At 53.2% G+C, this 23,935-nt stretch overlaps 1 protein-coding gene across 4 annotated transcripts in view; it reads right to left on the reverse strand.

Annotated features, from left to right (window-relative positions):
* Positions 1-23,935, reverse strand: part of PEMT (phosphatidylethanolamine N-methyltransferase) — a 97,402-nt gene that overhangs the window by 39,478 nt on the left and 33,989 nt on the right. For 2 of the 4 annotated variants that reach the window (XM_012726016.1, XM_012726014.1), the window contains exon 2: positions 8,626-8,721. In XM_012726016.1, the coding sequence (XP_012581470.1) occupies positions 8,626-8,721 (96 nt within the window). Of the gene's footprint in view, positions 1-8,625; positions 8,722-22,065; positions 22,270-23,935 lie in introns of those variants that run through there. The other 2 variants (XM_012726015.1, XM_012726017.1) reach the window with 2 other exon arrangements.

The raw sequence follows: 23,935 nt of genomic DNA on the forward strand, positions 1-23,935 counted from the left end.
ACAGTGACCGTGACCTCCAATGGGTACGCTTTTTGTAATGTCACCAAGCGACCCAGCCTGTCCCTGGAGTTATTAGCCTGGGATCCCAGAGGTTAAGGGTGCAGCCCACAGGAAGGCCCGCCCCAGGTGCAAGTGCAGGTTGTCACTCGCAGCTCTGCCAGACAGGCCATAGAACGGAGACACAGTGACCTCCTCGGGCTCAATAAATCTGCCAGGGCAGCTCCCAGAACGCAGAGAAACCGTTTACTTACTAAGTTACTGGCATTTTATAAAGGAAGTAGCTGGAAGGGGAAAGGCCTGGACGCTCTCTGGGGGAGCCACGCCCTCTGAATCTCCTAACATTCACCAACCCAACTCGGGAGCTCTCGGAAGCCAGTCTTTAGGGGGTTGTGGGGCTTCTTATTACATAGGCATGACAGACTGAATCCCTGGCCATTTTTCCACCATCGGACCCTCTCCCGTCCCGTCCCCACACCCCCCCGCCACAGGTGAGCTGGGGTGGGACTGGAAGTTACAACCCTGTAATCTCAGGATTGCTTCCCCTGGCAGCCACCTACCACCCAGGCTTAGGTGTCCTAGGATCTTACCAAAACTTGCCTCATCATTGTAACAAAAGACTTTTGCTTGTTCTCTTCACCTAAGAAGTGTCAAGGGTTGTAGGAGCTCTGTGCCAAGAACCAAATATATATTTGCTGTTATCAATCACATCATATAACCTCTTCCTCATACTTCTTTTCAAGCTCAGATGATACACTTGTTATCATTTGGTGCCATGACAACCCCACTACTATATGGGCAGAGGTGGGAAGGAGAAAAAACGACCGCCCCCTCCCTCTGGGGGGATCCCTGGGGTAGGGGCCTTCCCCATCCTCCCCACAGGCCCCTCTGCCTGTGAGCAGTCACTGAAGACTGCTTGCAATGTGCACCCTTTCGCCATGACGTTGCAATGTCAGCCCTGCAGCTGGGGTGGGTCTAGAAGCTTCTGCAGAGGCAGGGAGGGTGGGTGGCCTCCACGGGGAGATCCAGCTGGCCCTGGAGAGCATTTTCCACAAAGATCAGCTGAACAAAACAGCCAAGGGGTGTTCACAGGCAGTGACCAGGGCCCTGTACCCACTGGCAGGGGCTGTCATCAGACATGTGACTTCAGAAACCACGGTTAGGGATTTTTGAAGACTACTTTTCCCACCCTCTTCCAACCCCCAGGCCTTCTCCAAATCCCCACTTCCCATCAAGCAGCCTGGATTCTCCTCCTTCTCCCCCCAAGACCTCTGAGCTGGGCTACTCAGCTCCCCACCACAGCATACACCCTGGCGGCCCCAGAGCAAGCCCAGACTGACCACCGAAACCTCACGAGCCTGGCATGCCAGGCCCACACCAGCATCTCCTCTTTTGAAGAAATGCCTGTAATGGTGACCTTGGGTCCAGGAGCTGTGCAAATAGAGGACCTTCCCTGAAAGGCAACGGGAGTCACTCGGCTCCAGAACCTAGCTAAGGCCCAGCATCGGTCAGGCAGCCCTAGGTCAGCTCCCGTCCCACCATGCCCCAGTCTCACCGGGCCAAGGCAGGGAACGAGGAGGGTGGGAATCAGGGACAGATGTGGGTGGCCACAAGTGAGCCAGAACACAGCCCAGCAGCAGCACCTGAGAGCCTGACGCTACCCCGGCACCATGTGGCCCTGAATGTTGGCCAAGACGTATACACACATCCTCTCCTGAGTCTCATCTCTCCCTGCTGATTCTAGAGAAGAGGAGGCGTCACTAGCTATCAAACTCTCCAAAGTGTATCTTCAGGCCACGGAAACTTTCTGGACATGAGATTCTGAGACTAAATGAAAGCACTTGGCCTAAAGCTTAGGGGGAAAGGCGCTGGGAGTTTCCATTGATGCAAGAACTCGTGTGGACGCCCCTGCGGCCAGACAACTCCCACAGATGCTCTTTCCCTTGATCCAACTAGGACATCGGGCACTTCTTACTTCCAAAACCCTTTCACACCCATTCACTCCCTGACAGCCTCGCCACACACCATGAGGAAAGCAGGGCTATGACTCTCCTGCAGACCAGACCTCCGATGAAGGGACTGAGAGCCAGAGAAGTGGCGGGGCTGATCGGGCCACAAAGTTAGCACTGAAATGAGACAAAAACCCAAGTGGTGGAAACTTCCATGGAATCTCAAGAGTCCTCAGAGGAGATCTGAGGAGGAGGCAGAGCGAACAAGACAACCAGGCTGGCTGCAGGCCATTGAAACGCTCGCATCTGCATCTCATTAGTTCCTGCCAGTGCCCTTGTGGGGTCAGGGGGAGGACAGCCCACTGTTTTATAGACAGGGAAAGAGAGGCACCACTTCCTGGGCCACCTCAGGACTCACCACAGTGAATGAAGGGCCTTTCTGTCAGTGCCTTCCAATAGAGGGGTAGCCCCGACATTGTGACCCTCAGCTTTCAGCTCCCAGTCTACTGGAGGGGACAAAACATAGGCTCACCATTATGGGAGATCAGAGAGCTGTGGGTCTGCAAGTCACCACAGGGAGACACGGGATGTGCTCAGTTGTGTCTGCTCAGGGTCAGGGCTCAATTAAGCTGGCTATGGGATGAGCAAAGGCCTGTAAGGGGGAACAGGAACAGCCAGGGGTGGTCCTTCTAGGACGAGGAGGCAAACTGCATAGGTACATAGGTGCATAGGTCCCAGGGAAAATTGTGTGCAGAATGGTGGGGAGGTCATCCAGCCGGAGCTGGGGGAGAAGTCAGAGGAGAGGCATCCTGATTGTGAGTGAGGGTCAGGGCATGAGCAACTTCCCACTGAAGGTCTGAGGCCCCACAGAGAGTTCCAAGGAGGGCCTGATCTGCTGAGAATACCTGCAGAGAGGCAGTGTGCTGAGAAGTGACCTACGCCAACCCCCCGCCAGGAGCCCGGTTCCATGCTTATTAATGGCATCTGAGGTGCTCACAGTACCAAAATCACCCCAAGGAAGAGGAGCTCAGACACCCACACTCCATGGGCTAAGGAAACTCAAACTGGGGCTCCCTGGTGGTGCAAGGGGTGAAGTCTCAGCACTATGAAGCTATCCACTGCCACTGCAGCACAAGCTCCATCCCCGGCCAGGGAGCTGACCCCCATGGCGCAGCAGACCTCTCCGGTCTCGCCCGCTGCTCCCCTCCGCAGTGTATTTCAGTGGATCTGCCTGTTCTATCCCCACTCTGCCTCTGGTAAATCCTCTCACCCCCTGCACCACTGGCCTACACCACAGTTCTTGTATGCATAAATAAATAAATCTTTTTTTTTTAAAAAAAAAAAAAGGGAAGAAAGCTCCGATTGCATCTGGAGTATTAGGAACTGGAAAGGAAGGCTGAGTTGCGGGAACAGTGCCCGGCTGAGTCAGGATCCGGCCTGGGCCCTGTGCTGGGCGAAGCTTTCTCTGCTTCCCTCCTTTTGTTTGCCACTGTGTCACTCCAGCCCTGCCGGCAAAGACTGTGAGCTGACCCAGTTCGAGATGCTCATCGCCATGTTGCCGGGACACGGAAGTTCTAAAGTTAGCCCTGGTGGACGGCACGATGCCAGCACCCCGCCAGGCTGCTGCCCTGTGCAGCGACGGGCCGCCGGGGCCAGACTGTGTCAGGGATAGACGGGCCGAGTGGGCACAGACTGCTTCCAGCTGCACATGACCGGCCACCCCGGCTCGGAGAGAGCAGGCCCGCAGCGGCCACAGAGCACCTTGCACTTGAGACCATGACGAGAGGCCAGGAAGTGAACTCGGATCCCAGATGACAAGGAGCTGAATGTCCACAGCAGGGCACCCAGGGCAGCCGCCTTCGTTCCACAGGGCCTCGAGCAGGGGTCAGGGAAAGCCAGGGCACCATGCTGTCCAAGGTGCCGCCAGGGTCGGTCTCAGTCAGGCGTGCAAGTGGGCTTTGCTCAGAGAAAATCCTCGTGCCACAGGCTATACCAGTATGTCCAGTTCAGCGTCCCACAAGTGCAGGGTGCTCCCCGGTAGAGGACAAAGTTTCCTGCTGGGGAAATAGCGGCTCAGAGCCAGGGGGTGTGTGGCCAAGCCTGGGAGCCAGATGGGACGAGGCCCTCAGACAGTCCCAATTCCCCTGCCTGTCCAAGATACATATGCACATCACATGAGCACGCTTCCATACACCCCTGCACACCCTGGCACAAGAGTCCCACGCTTAGCCTCACGCCACACCTGTGTGCCTGCACACTCACTGTCGTGCACACACACTGCTCCTGCGATGTATATTGTACGTGCACCCCGGCACCTACGCTCACACCAGCCTCCAGCTGATGTGAGAATTGCAGGCCAACACTCAGGGTCCCCCCTCAAGGCCCCAGGCCTGCCTGCCCCGCCTCCTCCGCACACACATCCCTTTTGCTTTGGTCTTCTGACTCACGCCTCCCCTAAGAAGCCAGTCATTGCCTCAGCAACCTCTGCGGCGCTCGAGCCAGAGGCCTCCGACCCCTCTCTCGTCACTTCCACCTACACGTATTCTCCAGGGGCCAGTGTTGCTGCTTTCGAGTTGCACTTCTATTATCTAGTCTTACCCTTCCTGTCTGAGTGCTAGTTCTGGGGGAAGAGGGCACGCGCTCTTTGCCTGGACCCCCAGCACAGGGCCTCCCTCATGTTTCAGAGGCGGCAGGAGCTTAGCTGGGCATCCTCACCTCACGGGGATGTGAACACAGAGATGCCACTCAAGCCTCCCTGCAGCTGGGTGGCCCTCTGCTTCAAGATACAGCATTGGTGGGGTCAGCTTCCTGACACCACTGGAGAACCCCATGTGCCCCTATATGAGCCGACTGGGGATCTGAAAGCAGAACCTGGGGCAGCACAGCAAAAGCACACTACAGGCGCTGGTAGGTGAGGAGGCAGCAGAGACTGGGGGACAGGACACGATTTTCTCCCCTCTGTTGTGGTGCCAGGGAGGGCCTTATCTGGCCCACAGCGCCACCTACTGTCCTGCCGCCCTGGTTCCCTCCCAAGCCAGAGGCCCTCATCCAGAGGGCTACAGGATAATCATCCCTCTCCAGAGGAAGCCCCACCCCCCAGCCCAGCCACCAGCAGTCAGCCAGCACAGTCCTTCCAAGCTTGCCCTGGGGGAGGCTGAGCCGCCCTGAGACTAGGTGACCCACCAGGTCTGAGGGGGCTCCAGCAATGTGGGGCTGTCAACTAGGAAAACCCCAAGTCAATAGGCAGGTTGCTGGTGGCCTGCTACAGACTGGGGCTGCCATGGGGGAGCAGGAAGCTGGGCTGGCCAGCCAGGTTGGGAAGAGCACAAGCAACTGCAGAAGCTCCCTCTCTGTGCTGAAAAACCAGCTTGCCAAACAGTCCCGGTCACACCAGCTCTCCTGGCAGGATGGTTAGTAGTGCCCCTTCTCCATGTCTCTGACATCATGACCAGGACGTGCACGCATAACAGTTAAGGCACCAAAGCACATGGACAGTTTTCTTTTGTGATTAACGAGAAGCTCAAGGCTACCCAGAAAACAACACGGTGCTGGCCCACGAGTGCACGGGCTCAGAGGCGTTCCGGGAGAGGAACTGCGTAGGGCTGTGGGCTATCTTATCGCTGCTGAGATGCCAGGAATAGCTGGGCAGGTCGTATCACTTCCCTGCCATTCCTTTTCTTTGCACAGAGTCAGGCTTGTGAGTTTGCAAATGTCAAGGTGGGAATGGGCCTGACCACTGGAGGCCACAGCAAAAACTGGGCAAGAGCCCCACTGCCCCAATGCTGGTGGACGTCGCTAACACTGTGCAGGTGGTACTGACGCAGCAGGTGGAGAGGTGAAGCCAAGCAAGATGACAAAGGAATAGCCCAATTAGCCCCTATGTAGCACCCCACCTTTTCACAATTTTAACGGCAAATCTGTTTGTGACCTCTGACGACAGAGACTACCCACATTTATTCCCCAGCACGCGTTGGGCTGCCCGGGACCACCTGTTGTGTGAATGAATGACAGACAGCAGGGACAGAGAGTTTGGGGCCTTGGTGCTGGCAGGGAGGCTGTGCCCAAATACCTGAGAGCTGCCCTCGTGGTGGGCCGACCGCTCCGTCTCGGCGCTGAGACTTCAGGGGAAGGGCGCCCGCCAGCAGTCGGAAGGCCGGGCACCCGCCGGCCTGAATCTGCCCCACGGCCTTTGTCCAGAACTTCTGTTCTGCATTCACTGTTTCCTTCTTTCCAGATAATGGGGAGGCGGGAAGGGAGGTCCCCAGCAGGGTTCCCTCCCACCTGAAGTTTGCCTCAAAGGTCACCCCTGCCCTGAGCTGGCCTCTCCCGTCTCTCCCTGCTTTTCCCTGACCCCGGGCCTATTTGTTTCTTCTTCACCGACTGCCCACCAGCCAGGATGTCAGCTCTGTGAGGACCCCTGGCTGAGGACCTCTGGCCTTCGGGAGTAGCCCAGAAGTAAGGAACCCCGTGGAGTCCATGTTCCAAAGGGATAATAACAGCTTTTGCTGTGAGGAGGAGCTGAAACAGAACACAGACTGCGTTCCACAGTGCTGGACCACAGCAAATCCTGCCGAGTGTCAGCTATTATGCAGATTGAGTCAGTTCATGAAACGCTTTCCCGGCATGACCCCCTGACTGTTGGCAGGCACTGCCGTCCCTGTGCTGGGGTGCAGGCCCTGTCCAGGCCGGTCTCCCGCCTGCAGGGTTGCTGTTGCTGTGCTGCTCTCTCGGGTCACAAAACCACAACATACTTCCATAATTTTTCTCATTCTGAAAAACCTTTGAAGAGTGCTCTCCCTCTCCCTCTCAAGACCACAAACTGTTCCAGTGGATAATTTTTTCAAAAACCAGACAAATCAGAAACTTATGACACAAGGGTAAAAGCCTGATGATCAGACGCAAGCTGCCTGTTCCCAAAACTTCCCCGGTCACCCTAACCTCGAGGCTGCTGTGGACAGAGCTGGGGGCGTCTTCAAAACGACCATGCAAAACCACGCTGTGCACAGGGTCGGAGCACGCAGTGTCCCCGGGCCTGCTGATGCTCGCTCGGCAAGCTGCCCTCACTGGGACAGCACCCTGCCCTCAGCCGCCAGGCGATGGAAGCCGGGCCCCACAGCTGCGCCATCGGGACCAACGGCCTCCTCAGCACCCCGTGCCACGAGCTGGCTCACAGCAACAGGAACGCATTCTCGCAATCACAGCTCTGGAGGCCGCAGCCTGAAATCACATCGCTGGGCCCAAGTCCAAGCGTCACAGAACCCACCCCACCCTGCTTCCTCTTGCAGTCACAGGCCGGTGCCACCCGTGTTCCTGGCAACGTCCTCACACCGGCCACAGCCGCCCTCTCAGAAAGGCTCATCTGGCTGCAGTGAAGGGCACACCTGAAAATCCTGGGCGGGCATCCCAGCTCGAGGCTCTTAACCCCGTTAGGCCGGTGTCTGTTAGGCTCCATTTCGCAGGTACCTCTTTAACCCTCATTGTCTCTTGTATGAAACGGTGACGCGGGCAGGACACGCAGGCAGAGAGAGATGAGGGGCCCACAGACCGTGAAGGGGAGGGTCCAGCCGTGTCAGGTCAGGATCCGCCGGCAAAGTGGGACCAAAGCCTGCAGGGAGCGTGGTGAGGGTCCCTGGAGGCCTGAAGAATGGCCTTGGTCGAATGGCGCGCTCAGTCTGTTCATGTCCCTCCGCTGGAGGCCGCACTGACCACCCGAAGGCAAGTGTGTGCAGGACAGGGTGGATGGACAGCACATTCATCTCCTCTCCGGCAGCGCCACCCCCACCCCACTCCCACCCACCACTGATGAAAAATACAGAAAAACACGTTCTGTTCTGTCCCTGAAACCAAGGGGTCACCTGAGATAGAAACAGTCTGGAACAGTGTGTTGCTAACACTGAGATTGGCCTATTCTTCAGGGTCCTTTGAGGGTGATCACAGAGTGTTCCTGGCTCTGCTTCAGCAAACCTGAGCACGGCTGAGCCCCAGGGAGCACCAGCTGGCTGGCCCGCTACGCAGGAGCCCCGGGGAGCAACCTCAGAGTGCTGTGCTGCTCTCTCCATCCTCCAGAAACAGCGCCAGAAACCCAAGGAGCTCTCCCACCAGCTCAGGAGGAGAGGGCATCTCAGAGAAAGGCTGCGGCCGGAGGCCCGGCCCTTGCCCTCCACATCCCTGGAGGGCCCAGAACCCCGGTCCTCCAGGGTCACACGCACCCATAGACACCTGCACCCAAAGACGAGCCGCTGCCCTGCCTCCTGCCCTCACTTCTTACAGGCTTGTTCCTGCCACCCAGCACTCAGTTCCGTAGTGAGCAAATCTTTTTCTAGAAACCCCGTTTAGAGAAAATCATGTTTATGGAGCACATCTGACGGGGTGGGAACTCACAAGAAAACGGCTTTATTGTTGGCACGAGAGAGGAGGACAAGAGTCCCAAACCAAGACAATGGGCTTCCCGAAGGCAGCATGTGCGAGAGCCGGGCCGCAGAGACAGCCCCAGCCCAGCCAGCAGCAGCCCAGGACCATCTGCTGACACAGATGTAAGCTCCCCAAAGTGAGGCTTCCCTGGGCACCTCAAGGAGGTCGTAGGCAGCATGATTTCATGCTCGTCAGAGCTGCACCAGGAGAAGGAAGCCATCTGCCATTCAAGCACTCAGTTCCACACCCTCCATGTGAGGGCACTTACCACATTCCAGAAGAAGGGGTTAAAAGCGATGGCAATGACAGCAGCCACAAAGCTGGGATCCAGGGGGTCCACGTAGCCCATAACGCAGAGGTCTGCCTGCAGAGACAGAGCAGGACATCAGCAGACCAGCACAACCCCCGTCCAGCTTGTTCATGGGAAGCAAAAGAGTGACAAGCCCCCAGAACTCTGGAAACAAAGTTACCCTCTAAGGACACACTGGCAGGCTCAAGCAAATCCACCTCCAAAGGTTACTACAGTGTAATCTCATAAAACCAAAGATGAAAAGCCAAAATTCACTCAGCTGTGTCGTATGGAGAGAGTGGCCAGGTTGGCAGCAAAGGAGCAGCGGGCATGGACCCTGGGCAAGAATAAGCGGCCAGCACCCTAACAGGGAAGTGACCCCAACTGTGATCTGCGTCGCAGGGTTCAGAGGCCCGAGGGCCTGAGAGCCATGCAGGGACATATTCAACCTCATAGCAGTCAGGGGAATGCTACGGAAACAGCGGTGTGTCCCTTCTCACCAAAGTCAGCAATGGGCAGTTTTGAGAGTGGGGAGGGGGTGAGCTGGACAGCTGTCTCCCACATGGCAGCAAGTTCATTCCCAGGCAGCTATCCCAGAGAACCACACGGGCAAAGAGCATTGCAGAGATGTTCCTATCATCACAGATACAATGAAAAAGTCTAAAAACTTTTTAGGTGTCCATCAAGACGGTAGATAAATAAAATGTGGCCCATCCCCCAAGTGGCTAAACTATACACATTAAATAAACTAGATCGGTGTGTGTCGATATGTGATGTTCTCAAAAGCATTAACGCCTCGCACTGAAGCTGTCTGGACTGGACGCGTGGGTGGGCAGACAGAAGGCTTCCCTTTGTTGGTGCAAATGAACAAAGCCAACTACCGAACGCTCGGAGCATATAAAATACGTCTTTTTTAAAACAGCAGAACTATAAAGTAGAAAATATTCTTTCAGTGTGTGCTTTTTAAAAGACTGGCTCATTACACACTAAATCAAGACACTTGTTGCATCTTGGGCAATTCTTGGGGCCACCCCCGACTAGCGTGTCAGCAGCCCCCCCAGGTCTCCATCCACCCCCACGCCAGCAGGCATTGTGACGACCAAAACTGTCTCCAGATGTGGCCAAATGTGCCTGGAGGTGACTGAGACTCCCCTCTTCTCAGGACAAGAGAGAATACAACATTGATTTTTTTAAAAAAGATAAGGAGATCGCTGACATTTTGTGTGTTTACTGATCACTGTGTTATTCTTTGTATCTTATTTTTCTTTTTAGAAAGAATTTAGAGGCTTAAAGCATAGAAAATGTTACCATGTCTCTTCACATGCAAATCAAAATTTAAAAAACAACTGTAAAATAGTCATTGTAAACAAAAAAAAATTTACAGTAAAACTATAAAATAGTGACTAGTCTCCCAAGTTTAGGCGTTAGGGAAGAGAGGCCCCTGTTCTGGCCCAACCAATAGGCCGCCCACCCTGGAAGGCATGCAACTCCTGCTTCACCAGGTCACCTTCTCCTGGCATAACTTAGCCTGCCATCTGGACAGCCCTGCTGAGTATGAGCATGGAAGATTCTGGAAAGCCAGTTGCACAGAGGATGAGGCCTGGCATGTCCTTCTTATGTATGTATAGGCCTCCTCTCCCAGTCAAACCATACTTCTCAAAGGCAAACTCACCTCTATGGGGTCATGGCAGAACTAAGCAGATAGCAAGCAAAGGAATACAGCCCTGCAAACTTACTGAGTTGAGTAAAGGAATGAATGAACCGCGAGGGCCCTCCCTGGTGGGTTAAAGCACCGCACTATGAAGCTACCCAGCCACTACAGCATGAGTTCGATCCCCAGCCAGGGTGCTGACCCACATGGCGTGGCAGACCTCGCCTGACCCTCCCACTGCTCCCCTCAGCAGTGTACTTTGCTGATCTGCCTATTCTGCTCCACACTCTGCCTCTGGTGAATCCTCTCATCTCCCCAGCACTTCTGGCCTGTATCCCAGTTCTGTATGCATAAATAAATAAATCTTAAAAAAAAAAAAATGAACCACCAATGCAAGCAAAGGTGACTCATGTGAACAGGTGGCTGAAATGACTGAGGGCAGGAGTGAGCACATAGGGCAAAAGCAACACACGAGTGAGTTAATAAACGAGTGACAGAAGACTGATCAGCAGACAGTGGGAGGAGCAGAGCCAGGCACAGCCTTGACCTAGCCTGGCCATAGCCACCAAGTGGGTGCCACAGTGCCACCCAGCCGGCATGCAAACCCACGTCCTGCCTTCCAGCTTCCTTCACCTCCCAAGCTGTATCCCCAGCCTCGCTCACAGGCACTTCACAAAGCCTTGGGCTGTGACAAAAAGCTGCCATTCCCTAGAGAGCGCACCAGCAGGAAACAGCTGGAACAGGCCTCAAAATAAGCGGCCAGCCCCAGGGAAGACCCTTGTGCCTCAGCCCCAAAGCTTCTAGAACCTAGAGCTAAACCAGAGGCTGACTCTAGCTTCTGTTTGATCATAAACATTAATTAAGTGCCTCTTCCTGCAAGGACTGCCCACTGGGGTTGACAATGGGGGTAGAGGAAGGAGGAGGGAGAATGGCTTGGGATCACCCAGAGGCCTGGTCCTGCTGGGCCACGCACACAGAGTGCAAGTAGGGTCTGCCTCCCAGGGAAGTGCATACCCTTCACCGCTAGTCAGCCTCACTCATGCCTGCTCCTGTCTCTGCTCCCCACTCAACACCCTGCTATCCCCTTGTCTGGCCATCGCCCCCCCCACCCCGACTTCTCTCCTTCATCAAGTCCAATCTGCTTGGTGGCCCCATAGTTCCCCTGATCAAAATTCCCAAGATGTCCCACTGCCTTCAGAATGACATGCTCAGACCCCAGCCAACCGCAGCCTGCTAACCGAACCTTACTCCCTGCTGCCCAGGCACCCAGGGCTCATCACCCACACTCACTGACAGGTCTCTACCTCCCTTCCTGTCCCAGCCCATCACCTACACCAAACACCACACTCTACACCATTTCGTGGTGGCTTCTGCACATGTCTGAATTATCCTCTTAAAAACATTTTGTCCCACCCTGACCCCAAACTCCCTCAGGATCCAGCTACAGCATCTCCAATACCTTCTCCCACGGCACCCCCTTTTGTGTCCTAAGTGTACACCTACTACAACTATCGGTTTATCTCTATCTTGGTCATTCGTCCAAATTAGGGGCCATTTTTTTTTTCCATCCTTAGTATCATCTGCCTGGCACAAAGAGCAAATATTTGTTGAGTTAACAGTGACCCTGTTTCGCCATCAGTAAAATGCAGGGAATATTGGTACATCTCTGTGGGGCCCTCCAGCTGGGCCACCTGTGCTCCCAGAACTCAAAACCCTCCCATCTGGCTTGGGACTGGTGGCAGGATTCCCAAGTGGCTGCTGAGCGGACTCTATGGGTGGGTAGCCAGGAGCAGCCAGCAGCTCCCAGCCAGGCATGTCCTCTTCTGAGCCTGACAGCCCAGACACTATGCCACACAAATATTGGCTTTTATGGCACCTTTTTGGCTGAAAAATCAAGCAACGTTTGTTTACACGTGTTGGCAGGAGGTGACATTGGCCAGACTAGAAAAAGGGTTGGACAGGGAGGTTCTCAGAAACCTGGATAGAGCTTTGTCCAGCCTGGTCATCCCCATGACCAAAGCCTCCACACCACTAGGCCATGCAGCTACCGGAAGCACTGATGCCCCCTGATTCCGTCACCTCTCCCCACGTACCACTCCACTCTCCCACTCAATAAACCAGGCACCCCACCAACCAGCTGCTTTACGCAGCTACCCCTAGGAGGTCCTGTAAGTCCTGGGCCTCTGAATCATCATGTAGAGGAGCTTAGGGCCAGCGAGCCTAGAGCATGCAACGGACTTTTTACTATTTACTTACTTGTACAAGGGCAAGCGATTCTCTGGGGAGTTTACTGGCAATTGTGCAGACGAGGATTATATTGTTAGGCAAACTCCCTTTTAAGGAGAGTTCTGCTCAAGGTCACCGTTTTTCTAAGCCATTATTCTCTATTCCCTATCCTCCTGCCCTTCAGTGCAGTAAGGCAGCAAGTGCTCCTGCTGATAAAAACACCCCGACAGGCAGGGTCTACAGTTCACTAAGCAGAGAAGGGAAGTAAAATAGTCTCTTGGGCAATGCTCCCAGCAGCCCTGCAAGCTAGGGGCTTCGCACCCTCATTCTGTGGCTAAGCAGACTGAGGTGATCTGCAGGTCTCGAGGCCCCTCCATGCATAGCTCCCCTGAGCCTCCACTGTCTCAAATCTTGACACGTGGCAGGGTGTACACCTTCATGAGCACAGGTGTGCCCTCAGCACTGGGCCTCCTGCCCCTCAGGCCGCCCGGGCCTACCTGGACCAAGCCAGAAAGAGGATCAAGGTGCAGTGCAGTGCAGAGCCCCATCCAGCTGGGGAGAGGGTGAAGCTGTGGCTAGAATAGAACAAGAAATAGGCCACAGAGCAAGACAGAGCCTGGCAAGTAGTCCAGGGGAGGCCTGAGAAGGTGCAGTCACCCAGACAGTGACAACAGGCACGGCAAGGAATCTCCCAAGGCGATGAAAGTATTTCCCATCTAGTGGGAGCCTAGAGAGCCAGGCGCACCCATCAGAAAATTCCAACAGGCTGCTAAGGCCTGAGCTAAGAGAAGAAAAGCTAGCAGTGGCCTCCACAGTGAAGGCCTCCCCTATCCATTTCCCCACCAGGCCTTTGGGAAAACACTATGCTGCTGAAAATGATACAAACTCGGTGTCACTCAGCCACCCCCCATGCCCTACTCTAGAACCAGGGCTCAGGGTTAAGACCCCGCAGAAAGGGCCTTAAGGTGAGTGCACCTGAACTTTTATTTAAAATTCACACCCCTCTACTCAAGCAACCCTTTCACACTTTTGTTCTGTTTACAGGAGAGTCTGAGGCCTGGAGAAGCCCCCAGGTCACCGGCTGACGCCAAAGCCTGGATTCCAAGCAAAGCCATAGATGCGAAGGCTTCTGTCAGCACCTGGAAGCCCCACTGCTGCCCCCAGTGGGACAGAGATAAAGTCCCAAGGAGACAGCAGGCAGCAAAATGAAAGGAAATGTGCTCCTATGATCTTTGTGGGAGCAAAGGTAGAGGAGACAAGCTGAAACTGGCAGGCAGTGGCATCTACCCGGGTCCCCCAATTAGGGCTCAGAGGTTCCAGGTCCCTGTGCCCTCCGGTCAGTCTGTCCTGGTGGGAATATCCAGGCACCTGGAGAGTTCTCAGAGGATTTGGGTTGCTCGGGAAGGCCCTACTCAGCAGGGAATAATGCCTAATGGCTCTCAGTGGCATTCCAGACAGCAGAGGGTAGCCACTCCCGGCCTCCTGCTCTACAGACACAAAAGTTCCTTCCTGATTGCTGTCACTTCCCAAAAACAGTGTGAAAGGATATGCCTCCCTCCTGAAACTGCACTGGCAGAAAATAACCAAAACCAGGTCATATGTGAGCAGTGGAGGAAGGTCCCAGGTCCCTAGGACACCCTGCACACCTGCAGGCTGCCCAGACTAACAAGGGTCCCCCCACCCTCCCTCCTTGCCTCCCTCTCCCGGCCCCCCACACCCTCCCCCAGCCTGATTAAAGCAGCTCATTCTAAGAATGGAACTTCCTGGGCCTCCCTGGTAGCACAGGGGTTAAAATCTCAGCACTGGCCCTCCCTAGTGGCACAGCCGGTTAAAGCACTGCACTAAGAAGCTTAAGCCAATTCCTCGTGAGTTCAATTCCTGCCTGCCCCGGAGGTGACCACTTGGCCCAGACAGACCTCTCCTGACCGCCTGCTGCTCCCCTCAGCAGTGTACTTCTGCCTGTTCTGCTCTCCACTGTCTCTGGTGAAGCCTCTCGCCACCCCTGAGCCTCTGGCCTGTACCCCAGTTCTGTATGTACAAATAAATAAATCTTAAAAAAAAAAAAATCTCAGCACTATCAAGCTATCACCAGCCACTGCAGCATGAGTTCTATCCCTGGCATGAGCTTGGATCCTCTGCACGAGTTCCATCCTCAGCCAGGAAAGCTATCCACATGGCGCAGCAGACCTCTCCTGTCTCACCCCCTGCTCCCCTCAGCAGTGGATTTCATTCAAACTGCCTATACTGCTCCCCACTCTGTCTCTGGTGAATCCTCTCACTGACCCTCACCTCTGACCTTCACCCCAGCTCTTGTATACATAAATAAATGAATCTTTTAAAAAAAAATGGGAATAGAATCTCCCTCAAGGTCACAGACCTCAGAGTTCTGGGTGTTTGACACAGGAAAGTTCTACCTACCTCGACCAGGAATAACTCTTGGCTTGGGTCACCAAGGAATGGGTTCAGCTGCTGAAACCCCAGTAAGAAAGTGGCTCATGGCGGTTTCACTTGGGAATTGGCAGGCATTTCGGAGGATATGTGACAGGTCAACAGCACCCAGGGTCACATTGTGACATCCAAACAAACAGTAGGGGCCCAGGGAGTCAGAGGCACGTGGACTGCAAGTGGGCTCCACACGGCAACCAGAGCAGAGGGCAAAGGGCAGGGAGGAGGGCGGAGGGAATTGGATCTTCCATCAGACCCCGGTCGCTGCAAAATACGCCTTTGGAACCACAGCCGCGCTGCCTTCCTGGGAGGCCCGAAAGCCCCAGATTCAGCTGATTCAGACAACATTTAATGGTGCTTTTGTTAAGCGTCCATGCCTGGCACACACACGGGAATGAATGTACGAATGCACTGCCCTTCTTCCTTGAAGAAGTGTATGGGCTCTTAGGAATGCAGAGAACTTTCTTGCCAATTTGCGTCAAGGGGCACCCAACGTAGACATTCTCTGGGCTTCGAAGCCCTAATCTGGCTAGGAGAGGAAACTCCCATGGACAACCTCAGCCAAGGGTCTCCCTTTGGGGAGCTGGGGAAACAGGAGAGGATGGGTGTGAAAGTACAAGGTAGAGGGGGCTCCCGCATGAGGCTGTCCCTTTCCTCTGCTTAGTGATAACTAGTGCACACGGACCGCCCTCCCCACCCTCTCCCTATCTGGAGGGCCCTCTGGGAACACAAGCATCTGAAGGAAGAGCCAGAGAGGACACTGGTCCAAGGAAGGTACCCCCAATGCTGGAATCTGAGGGCAAGCAAGTCCCGGAAACCACCTTAAGCAGGTGATTTGTTAGACTGTCACAGAGAGACAGTGATCAGCAATCATTCTTGGAACAATACTGACTTGTTTCTAAACCCAAAAAAACCAATGGCCAGGCCTCCCTGGTGGCACTAGGGTTCTTAACCCTTCTCAGCACTATAAAGTTGTCCATAGCCCCTGCAGCACAAGTTCGATCCCCAGCCAGGGAGGTGACCCACATGGCGCAGCAAACCTCTCCTGTCTTGCCTCAGCAATGTATTTCACGGCTGCACCCCAGCTCTTGTATGCATAAATAAATGAAGTAAATCTTAAAAAAGAAAAGAAAAGAAATGGCCAGGAGCTGCTCCAATTTCTTAAAGCCATTAACTCTGCTCACCAAGGGGGAAGATATTCCTTCATTCAGTCTTCATTCAACAAGTATTCCCGGGTTGTGTGCAAAGAGACTCTATGATCCTGTGCTCCCTAATAATAGGGTCAGTGGGTCCCCTCCCTAACTGGGAAGTGGGGTTTGTGGGCAGACACCCTACTTGGGTTCCTCCCATGTCTGCATGACTGAGCCGCAAGCTTTTCTTCACATTTACCCTCAAACACCCAGGACAGATCCCTCGAGGTTGATGATACTGAGTACTTCTATTTAAATATTCATTACATGTTGCAGCAATATTGACAATCAGCCAGCCAGCCTTCCCTGGGAAGCTACTGGGTGCCAAGTGCTGGCAAAGGGCTTGCAGGAGGCAGGGGGAGAATGGTGCTGGGAACGGGTCTGTCCCAGGCTGGCGGTTTGGTGCGTCAGAAGGGCCATCAGGGCAGCCCTCTCTGAGCCGGGAGATAGGGGCGCCTCCTTCTTGGTCAGGCGGATTTATGAGATAATGCAAGGACAGCCCTAATCGCGGTGTCCTGTGGGGTGAAAGCTTGGTAAATGCTAGTTATTATTACCATGTAGCAAACCCAGGAGGCAAGCCCAACTTTCAGATTCAAAAAATGAGGTCAACAGGAAACAAACTGAGCACCAAAAGGCAAAATTAGCAAATCCACAGTTACTGCTGGAGAATGCCACTCCCCTCTCTGCCACTGGCAGAGCAGGTAGGGGAAACTCAATCAGGGCAGGGTTGGCCCAGACACCACACAAATAACAGAGGAGGCATGTTCTTCTCGAGGCACGTGGAATATTCACCAAGGCAGAACACATCCTGCGCATAAAACAAACCTTTAATTTAAAAAAATCAGGAAGCACAGAAGGTATGTTCCTGAACTACAACAGAATCCAACTAGAAACCAATAATTGAAAGATGCCTGTTAAAGAACACATTTGCACATAACCCAAGGATCAAAGAGGAAGTCTGAAGGAAAATCTCAAAATGTTTTTTACTGAATGACAATGAAACTGTAACAATTACAGTGGGTTGTAGAGCTAAGAGAATTCATAGCTTGTATCAGTGAAGAAAAGGCTCAAATCAGTTTATAAACTTTGCTCTTTAGAAATCAAAGAAAAAAAGAGGAACGTCAACCCAAAGCAAGCCACAGGAAAAAAATAAAAGTGCAAAGTCAATCAAATTGAAAACAGAAGGGGAAAAAAATAAACTCAAAGCTCACTCTTTGGGGAAAAGTAAAGTAAGTGACAAGTTTTTGCACAGACTGGTCAAACAAAAAAGAGAAGAGCCACAAGTTACCAAGGCCAGGAGTACCAGAGGGTCTCCCCACCACCCACACCAACATATGGGGGCTAATGAAGGAAAACAAAGAACAAGCTTATATAAAGTATTAAGTTAAAATAAAATAAAATAAAATAAAATAAAAAACAAGGAACAAGCTTATGGGCACACTGCAATAACTCAGATGAAACGGGAAAAATACATGTTACCAAAATTCATGCCAGACAAGATAGCCCTGTATCTATTAAAAGAATTGAATTCATAGTTAAACACTTTCCAAAAAAGAAAGCTCCAGTCAGGTCCTAAAGGCCTCATCAGGTGAATTGTAATAACCATTTATGGGAAAACACCACCACCAGCTCCACACAAGCTCTCCCAGAGGAAAGGGCTGCTTCCCAGCTCACCCGTGGTGACCAGCATTACCGTTACACCCAAAGCAGACGAGGACGCAAGAAAACAAAACTATAAACAATACTCCTCAAGAACAGAGCCGCCAAGATCCTCAACCAAATAATAGGAGACCAAATCCAGGCCCAAGTGGGGACCCCCACGAAAGCAGCACTGGTTTGACACGCAAATCACCAAGGCAGTTCACTGTACTAACAGACTGGATAACACCATGTAATCACTCAGCAGAAGCCGATGAAACCGAGGATGGGGGATTTAAGTGGCAGCCCGGGGTGACAGAGGCAGACAGTTCTACCTTGCTCTCTCGTATCTCAAATACAAAATATATTGAAGATCAATTTTATGTCCTCACAAGCTTTTCTAAATAAGATGTCCAAGATAATGACCTGACATCCAGTTTTAAGGGAAGTGATTAACACCAAAAGGTTTTTCAGTACAAGTTTGTGTAAACATTTCTCCCGGAAAGGCCTTCAAGCACCAACACCTGCCATGGGATTTTGTTTCTAGTAGTTTACACCAGTCCCCACATCACAAAGGGGGACTGCAACTAGTGGGGCCTGTCCCTGAACATGGCCTCAAAGCTTCCATTGGGGCTTTGCCTTCTGAGACCCTCAGTGGACTGCTCTTTGCAATTTTATATGTGTTTGTGTATATATATATACATATTTCCTAATAAATAGAGAGGCCCCTGCATAGAGACAGAGGACCGTCTCGGGACGAGAGCTGCCTGCACTTCACAATTTATGAAGCTTCTTTACACACTTACCTCCCTGTGGCCGTTCACCTTTGCTCCACTGTTAACCCCATTTTATAGATCTCACTTGACACCTGCACTGAGGAGATGACATCGCCCAGCAGCTCAGGAGAGCAGGTGAGCCCACGTGGAAGTGGGTATGAAACCCACCTGCCACAACCTGGGCTTTACAAAAAGCCCCTTGCTGTCACAAGTACCCTCTGGCCAACTTCTGAGATGGAGGTTCCTGCCTGTAAACAGAAAGTTCCTATTCGCCGGCCAGGCTGCTACCACATTGCTACCAAGCTGCGTTCTGGAATCCATGGCGGCGAGGACAGAGACGGGCCTTGGTGGGGGAAGCTACAGCCAGTGCACTCCTCAAAAGTTTGGTTGCTTTGTTGGTTTGTTTAGTTAAAACAAAACCAAGATTCTGCCTCAGCTGCAGAAGGCTCAGAAGATAACCAGTGAAGAGCACCCAAGAGTTGTGTTGTTCAGTACAATCAACTTCACTTGGTTTTTGGGCACTTGTAGGCCACATGATGAAATAATATTGCTGATACATTAATTAAATATATTGTTAAAATCAAATCAAATTCATGGGTTTTTTTTTTTTTTCCTTTTTAAATGTGGCTACTGGAGAAACAGAGGAGTGGAGCAAGAAGATGTGGTACAGGGCCTCCCTGGTGGCACAGGGTTAAAGACAGCACTGTCAAGTTCTCACCAGCCACTGCAGCAGGAGTTCAATCCCCAGCCAGGGAGCTGACCCACATGGCACGGCAGACCTGTCTCACCCACTGCTCCCCTCAGCAATGAATTTCAGTCAATCCACTTGTTCTGCTCCCCACTGTCTCTGGTGGATCCTCTCTCTCTCTCATACACACACACACACACACGCACACACACACACTGCACCTCTGGCCTACACCCCAGTTCTTGTATGCATAAAAAAAAAAATTTTTTTAAATACCCCTTGAAAGCTGACTATAGAGGTGAGGAATCCAAGAAGGGGAGAGGTGAGAACAGACTGGGAAGGGTGCAGCATGGACTATGGTGGTGGACTACAGGTGTGGGGGTGGAGGGTACATTATGGCAATAGCCCCTGGGGGAGGCATCTACTCCCAGAATACAAACAGCAGTGTAAACCAATATTACTCCAATTAAAGATAAATAAATAAATAAACATAGAAGTCAAAATAAATTTAAAACTTAGGAGTGGGACGTATTCTATTCCACCGGGAGACACCAGGCTGGCACACTGCAGCTCAGATGCCCAAGGGGCAAGCGAAAACATGGAGACTCCAGTCAGGTGACTGACTTCTTTCAAAACCAGAGATTTTGATTATGGAAAGAGAATTACCAGCTATAATAAATATATACTGCTGAGTGTTGTTTTGTTTTGCTTGAAGAGAAATCCTTTGACATCAGGAAGCTTATCTGTACCACAAGGGCAGCAGTGGAAAAACTGATTGTTGGTCTAGCAGGTCACCCTGACCCTGAAACACTCCAGGTCTCTCCAACTGCGCAGCCCCACCGGGCTCTGGAGGGAAAGAGTGATGGGGAAAGACCTGCCGACAGAGTCCCTGACAGATCCCCTCCCCGCGGCTGATCCGCTCTCTCTCACCACTGGTCTCTGGGTTTCCAGTTTGCTTCAGACACCTGAGGGCAGAGCCCTAACCCTTCCGCTGGGCAGGGCGGACCCACTGATCCCTGCATTCCACCCTCTGGCTTAAAGGTTTCCCGGCACCTGGTTTTTGGCAACCCACCCTCCTCATGGAATCCCGCGTGCGCTTCCATGGAGCGCCCAAGCTCTAAGCCAGGCCTCTTTGGCAAGTGCCCTTTGCATCTGTGTCCTCCTGTGGTAGGAAATAGGAACTGCTGGCCCTCCACAGACCACGTGGTTCTAGAGACTCCGGTGGCCACTGGGTTTAAGATTCTAAGGACCGCATCAGACACATGGTCCTGAGTCCCCTCCTGGGGGCTGGTGATGCTCTGCCCTGCTCTGGTTACAGGAATGTGGCCCCTAGTGAAAAGGCAGGATCTGCGCCCCAATGACCTACCACTCACCTAACTGTTTACTCTGAGGAAAAGGTAACTGAAATAGTAAGTCTTTCTGCAACCCACTCACCCACTTTAACTGTCCTGCAATTCCCCTGGGCCAGATGTCCCCCTTCTCTTTGTTACTTGAATAAATACTCCCGCTCACAGCCTCAGCCTGCTCACAGCCTCAGCCTGCTCTTCGCTGCCCAGAGCAAGTGGCCCCCCTGTCCTATCATTCAGGTCTCAGATCACAGGTCAGGGAACTGGCTGTAGGGAGTTCAAACAGATCTCCCCAACAACTTCTCTCTGGCTGGCTTTATTTCCTTCAGAGAATCTCCCAGGCATCATCTCCCTCACTAGAATGAATTCTCGATGAGAACAGCCCCTGCGCCCCAAAACGAGGTTGTCAATAAAGATTGGCAGTGTTAATGGATGAAATAAAGGGAAGGACTAATGGATTAAAGGCTGCTTCAGGACCCTCCCTGGTGGCCCAAAAGGTAAAAGCACAGCGCTAGGAAGCTGGCCGCAGCTGCTTCAGCATGACTCCGATCCCCAGGCCCCAGAAGCCACCCACATGGCGAGGCAGACCTCTCCTGACCCGCCCGCTGCTCCCCTCAGCAGTGTACTTTGTCAGCCTGCCTATTCTGCTCCCCGCTCTGTCTCTGGTGAATCCTCTCACCACACCTGCACCTCTGGCCTGTACCCCAATTCTGAATGCACAAATAAATACATCTTTAAAAATAAATAAACAAAGGCTGCTTCGAGTGGAACTTTAAGTGTGTTCCGTCCAGTCTGACCAACTGGTGAAAAACGTGAATTAAGAACCTCAGAGGAAGTTTTGAGAGAAGAAAAGAATGCTGGAGAGAAAAATACCATCGGAACCGGAAGTCTGGGAAGAAATGCCACTAAAAGGAAAGCTGGCTGGCCTGCAGCACCCCACCCAGCAGGGCAGCCTCGCACCACCGGAGCCCTCGTATCTACCCTATTCCATTCATCTGAGTACAGTGCTTTATAGTAGCTGTGTCCACCCATCTGACCCAGGAAGGAGGCCACGTTCTGCAATTCGCTCGGAATTCAAACCGCTCCCCCGGTGGGGATGGCCCCAGGCGGCGCTGGCCCTAGGCGCGGGCGCTCAGACCTCTAACACCAGCACGCGCTCTAGCCATCCACGCACTCTCAAACACGCATGCTCAGTCTTCACACGCGCACGCGCGCGGCCACACGCAGCCCAGTCATATTCACCCGGTCTCCCGGGCAGTCTCAGAGCATCTCGGAGCACGCAGTCCCCGACACTCACAAGCACAGACCCAGAGGCGCGCTCGCCCCGCCCCCGTCGCCGGGCACCCGCGTGGCCCCGCCCACCAGGCGTCGGAGGCGGCGCTTACTAGCCGGCGGAGCGAGCTTGCAGTGCTGGTCCCTTCCCTCCACTGGTACCCTGGCGGCCCAGCGCGCTCAGTACCTTCCTGAAGTCGATATTGCCGAGACCTCCGCAGCAGTCTGGCCCCGCCACCGAGCTGCTCATTGGTTCTGCTCCCGGGGCCCCAGTGCCTCGCAACTGGGGGGCCGCGTCTAGAGGGACCACGCGGGGGGGTGGCGGCAGCTACTAGCCCCCCAAACCGGCCCCATCGCGCCGGGGAAGCGCCACCAGCCGGGGCGCTTTCTCGGTGACCCCAGTGTCTCCCGGCCTTCTGGGAAATGTAGTTTCCCTGCCCGCAAAGCGCCTCTTTCCTGGAGCTCAAGACTGCATCTCGAGGAGCCCAGAACTACAAGTCCCAGCGTAGTGTGCGGCAGTGCCTGCCAGTTCCAAGGCGGCCACGCGGCAGTGTCCGCTTTGATTCAACCTTCGGACGGGCTGCTTCGGACCCGGGCTCCCGCACCCGACCCTCCACTGACCTGGCGCGACTGTCACGTCTGGCGGTGGTGGAGCGAGAGATCGGCGGCGGCGGGGCGTAGGTATAAGTAGCTTCCCGCGCAGCCCCCTCGGACTTAGACTTTGGCCTAGGCTCGGGACATCCCCCTCCCTCCACCCCTTTTTGAGATTTGTTTTTGCCCAGAGGCGGTACTGGCCGAAAGCAACCTGTAGTCACCAGCTGAAGCTACTCCTCCAGATTCTGGGTCCCCGCCCCCACAGCCTTTTGGCTCAGCCAGAGAAACCTCCTCCACTCACTCTTTCCTTCATTCATTCTCCCATTCACTCACTATGGAGATCCTTCAGTGTGCTGTTTGGAGCAGAAGGTGCCAGACATGCAAAATGTGGGGGTAGGGCAGGCTGAGTAGAGTGGCATGGGCAAAAGCCAGGAGACTGAGTGAGGGTACTTAACAAAGACTGGTGAACTGCAGTATAGTGATGAAGGGGACAAGGAATTTGAGATGATTGGGCCCCTATCGGGAACAGGTTCAGAATTTCCAAGATTTGCTGTCACCCAGTGAGCAGTAATGCCTGCTGCTACCTGGTCCAGCTGGCCCTTTTCTCCCTTTCATACCTCAGCAGCTACCAGGCTTGAGCATTCACAGAGCTACCCCAGCATGCCCACCCACAGCTGGCTACAATACAGAGAGGCCCAACCAGACAGGAAGGACCATTGAGAGTTCTGCAGCATGCGTTAACTTTGGGACTGTGGGTAACCTTCAGTTTCCTCAAAAAGGAAAAGGGGGAAGTGGGTGGGGGAGTATAGATTGGTAAAACTGACCACATAGGACCCAACCCATGAAAGTGCTTAATAATCACTGGCCTCCAACAGGGCTGGCCATGCAATAGGTGCTGAAAGGCCTGTTGCTGAATGACTGCTATTACATTAGGGTTAGGAGATCTCTCCTGCCCAGGGTGTTCAGGCAGGGTCTGCTGCACACAAAGCTATGTCTAGGGAGTGTGACAAGGGGGAGGCATCCTAGAGAGCACACCCCCCAAACTCACCCCCAGTGAAATTTATCTCCTTCATTGAAGCTCCAGTTTTTCTACTGATCTACCTGGCCACTCTACTTCCCAGTCTTGTTTTATTGAGCCAAAAAAATATGCATTTTTGTGTGTTTGCTTTATCTGGAAACAAAGAAAGGTAAACATGAGAGGTCACAGCAGAGGTGAAACAACTAGAAGAATCTACTCCTCTACCCCTAATCCAACCCCTGCCCATCACCCTCGGTGAAAACAAACCACATAACCATATAGAAACCAGACTGCAACTTCAACTGTGATTGGAGTTGTTCAGATAAAAAAAACTTCTGCAGAAGAAATTTGGGGGGCAGAAGTCCTTTGCCTAGCTCTTTGAAAATTCCCAAATATGAAAGCTTGCCAGAAAATCCTACAGGCCAACTTCTCATACTGGAATTTT

The sequence above is a fragment of the Condylura cristata genome, unplaced genomic scaffold, assembly GCF_000260355.1.
Source record: "Condylura cristata isolate star-nosed mole 26May11 unplaced genomic scaffold, ConCri1.0 scaffold00017, whole genome shotgun sequence".
NCBI lineage: Eukaryota > Metazoa > Chordata > Mammalia > Eulipotyphla > Talpidae > Condylura > Condylura cristata.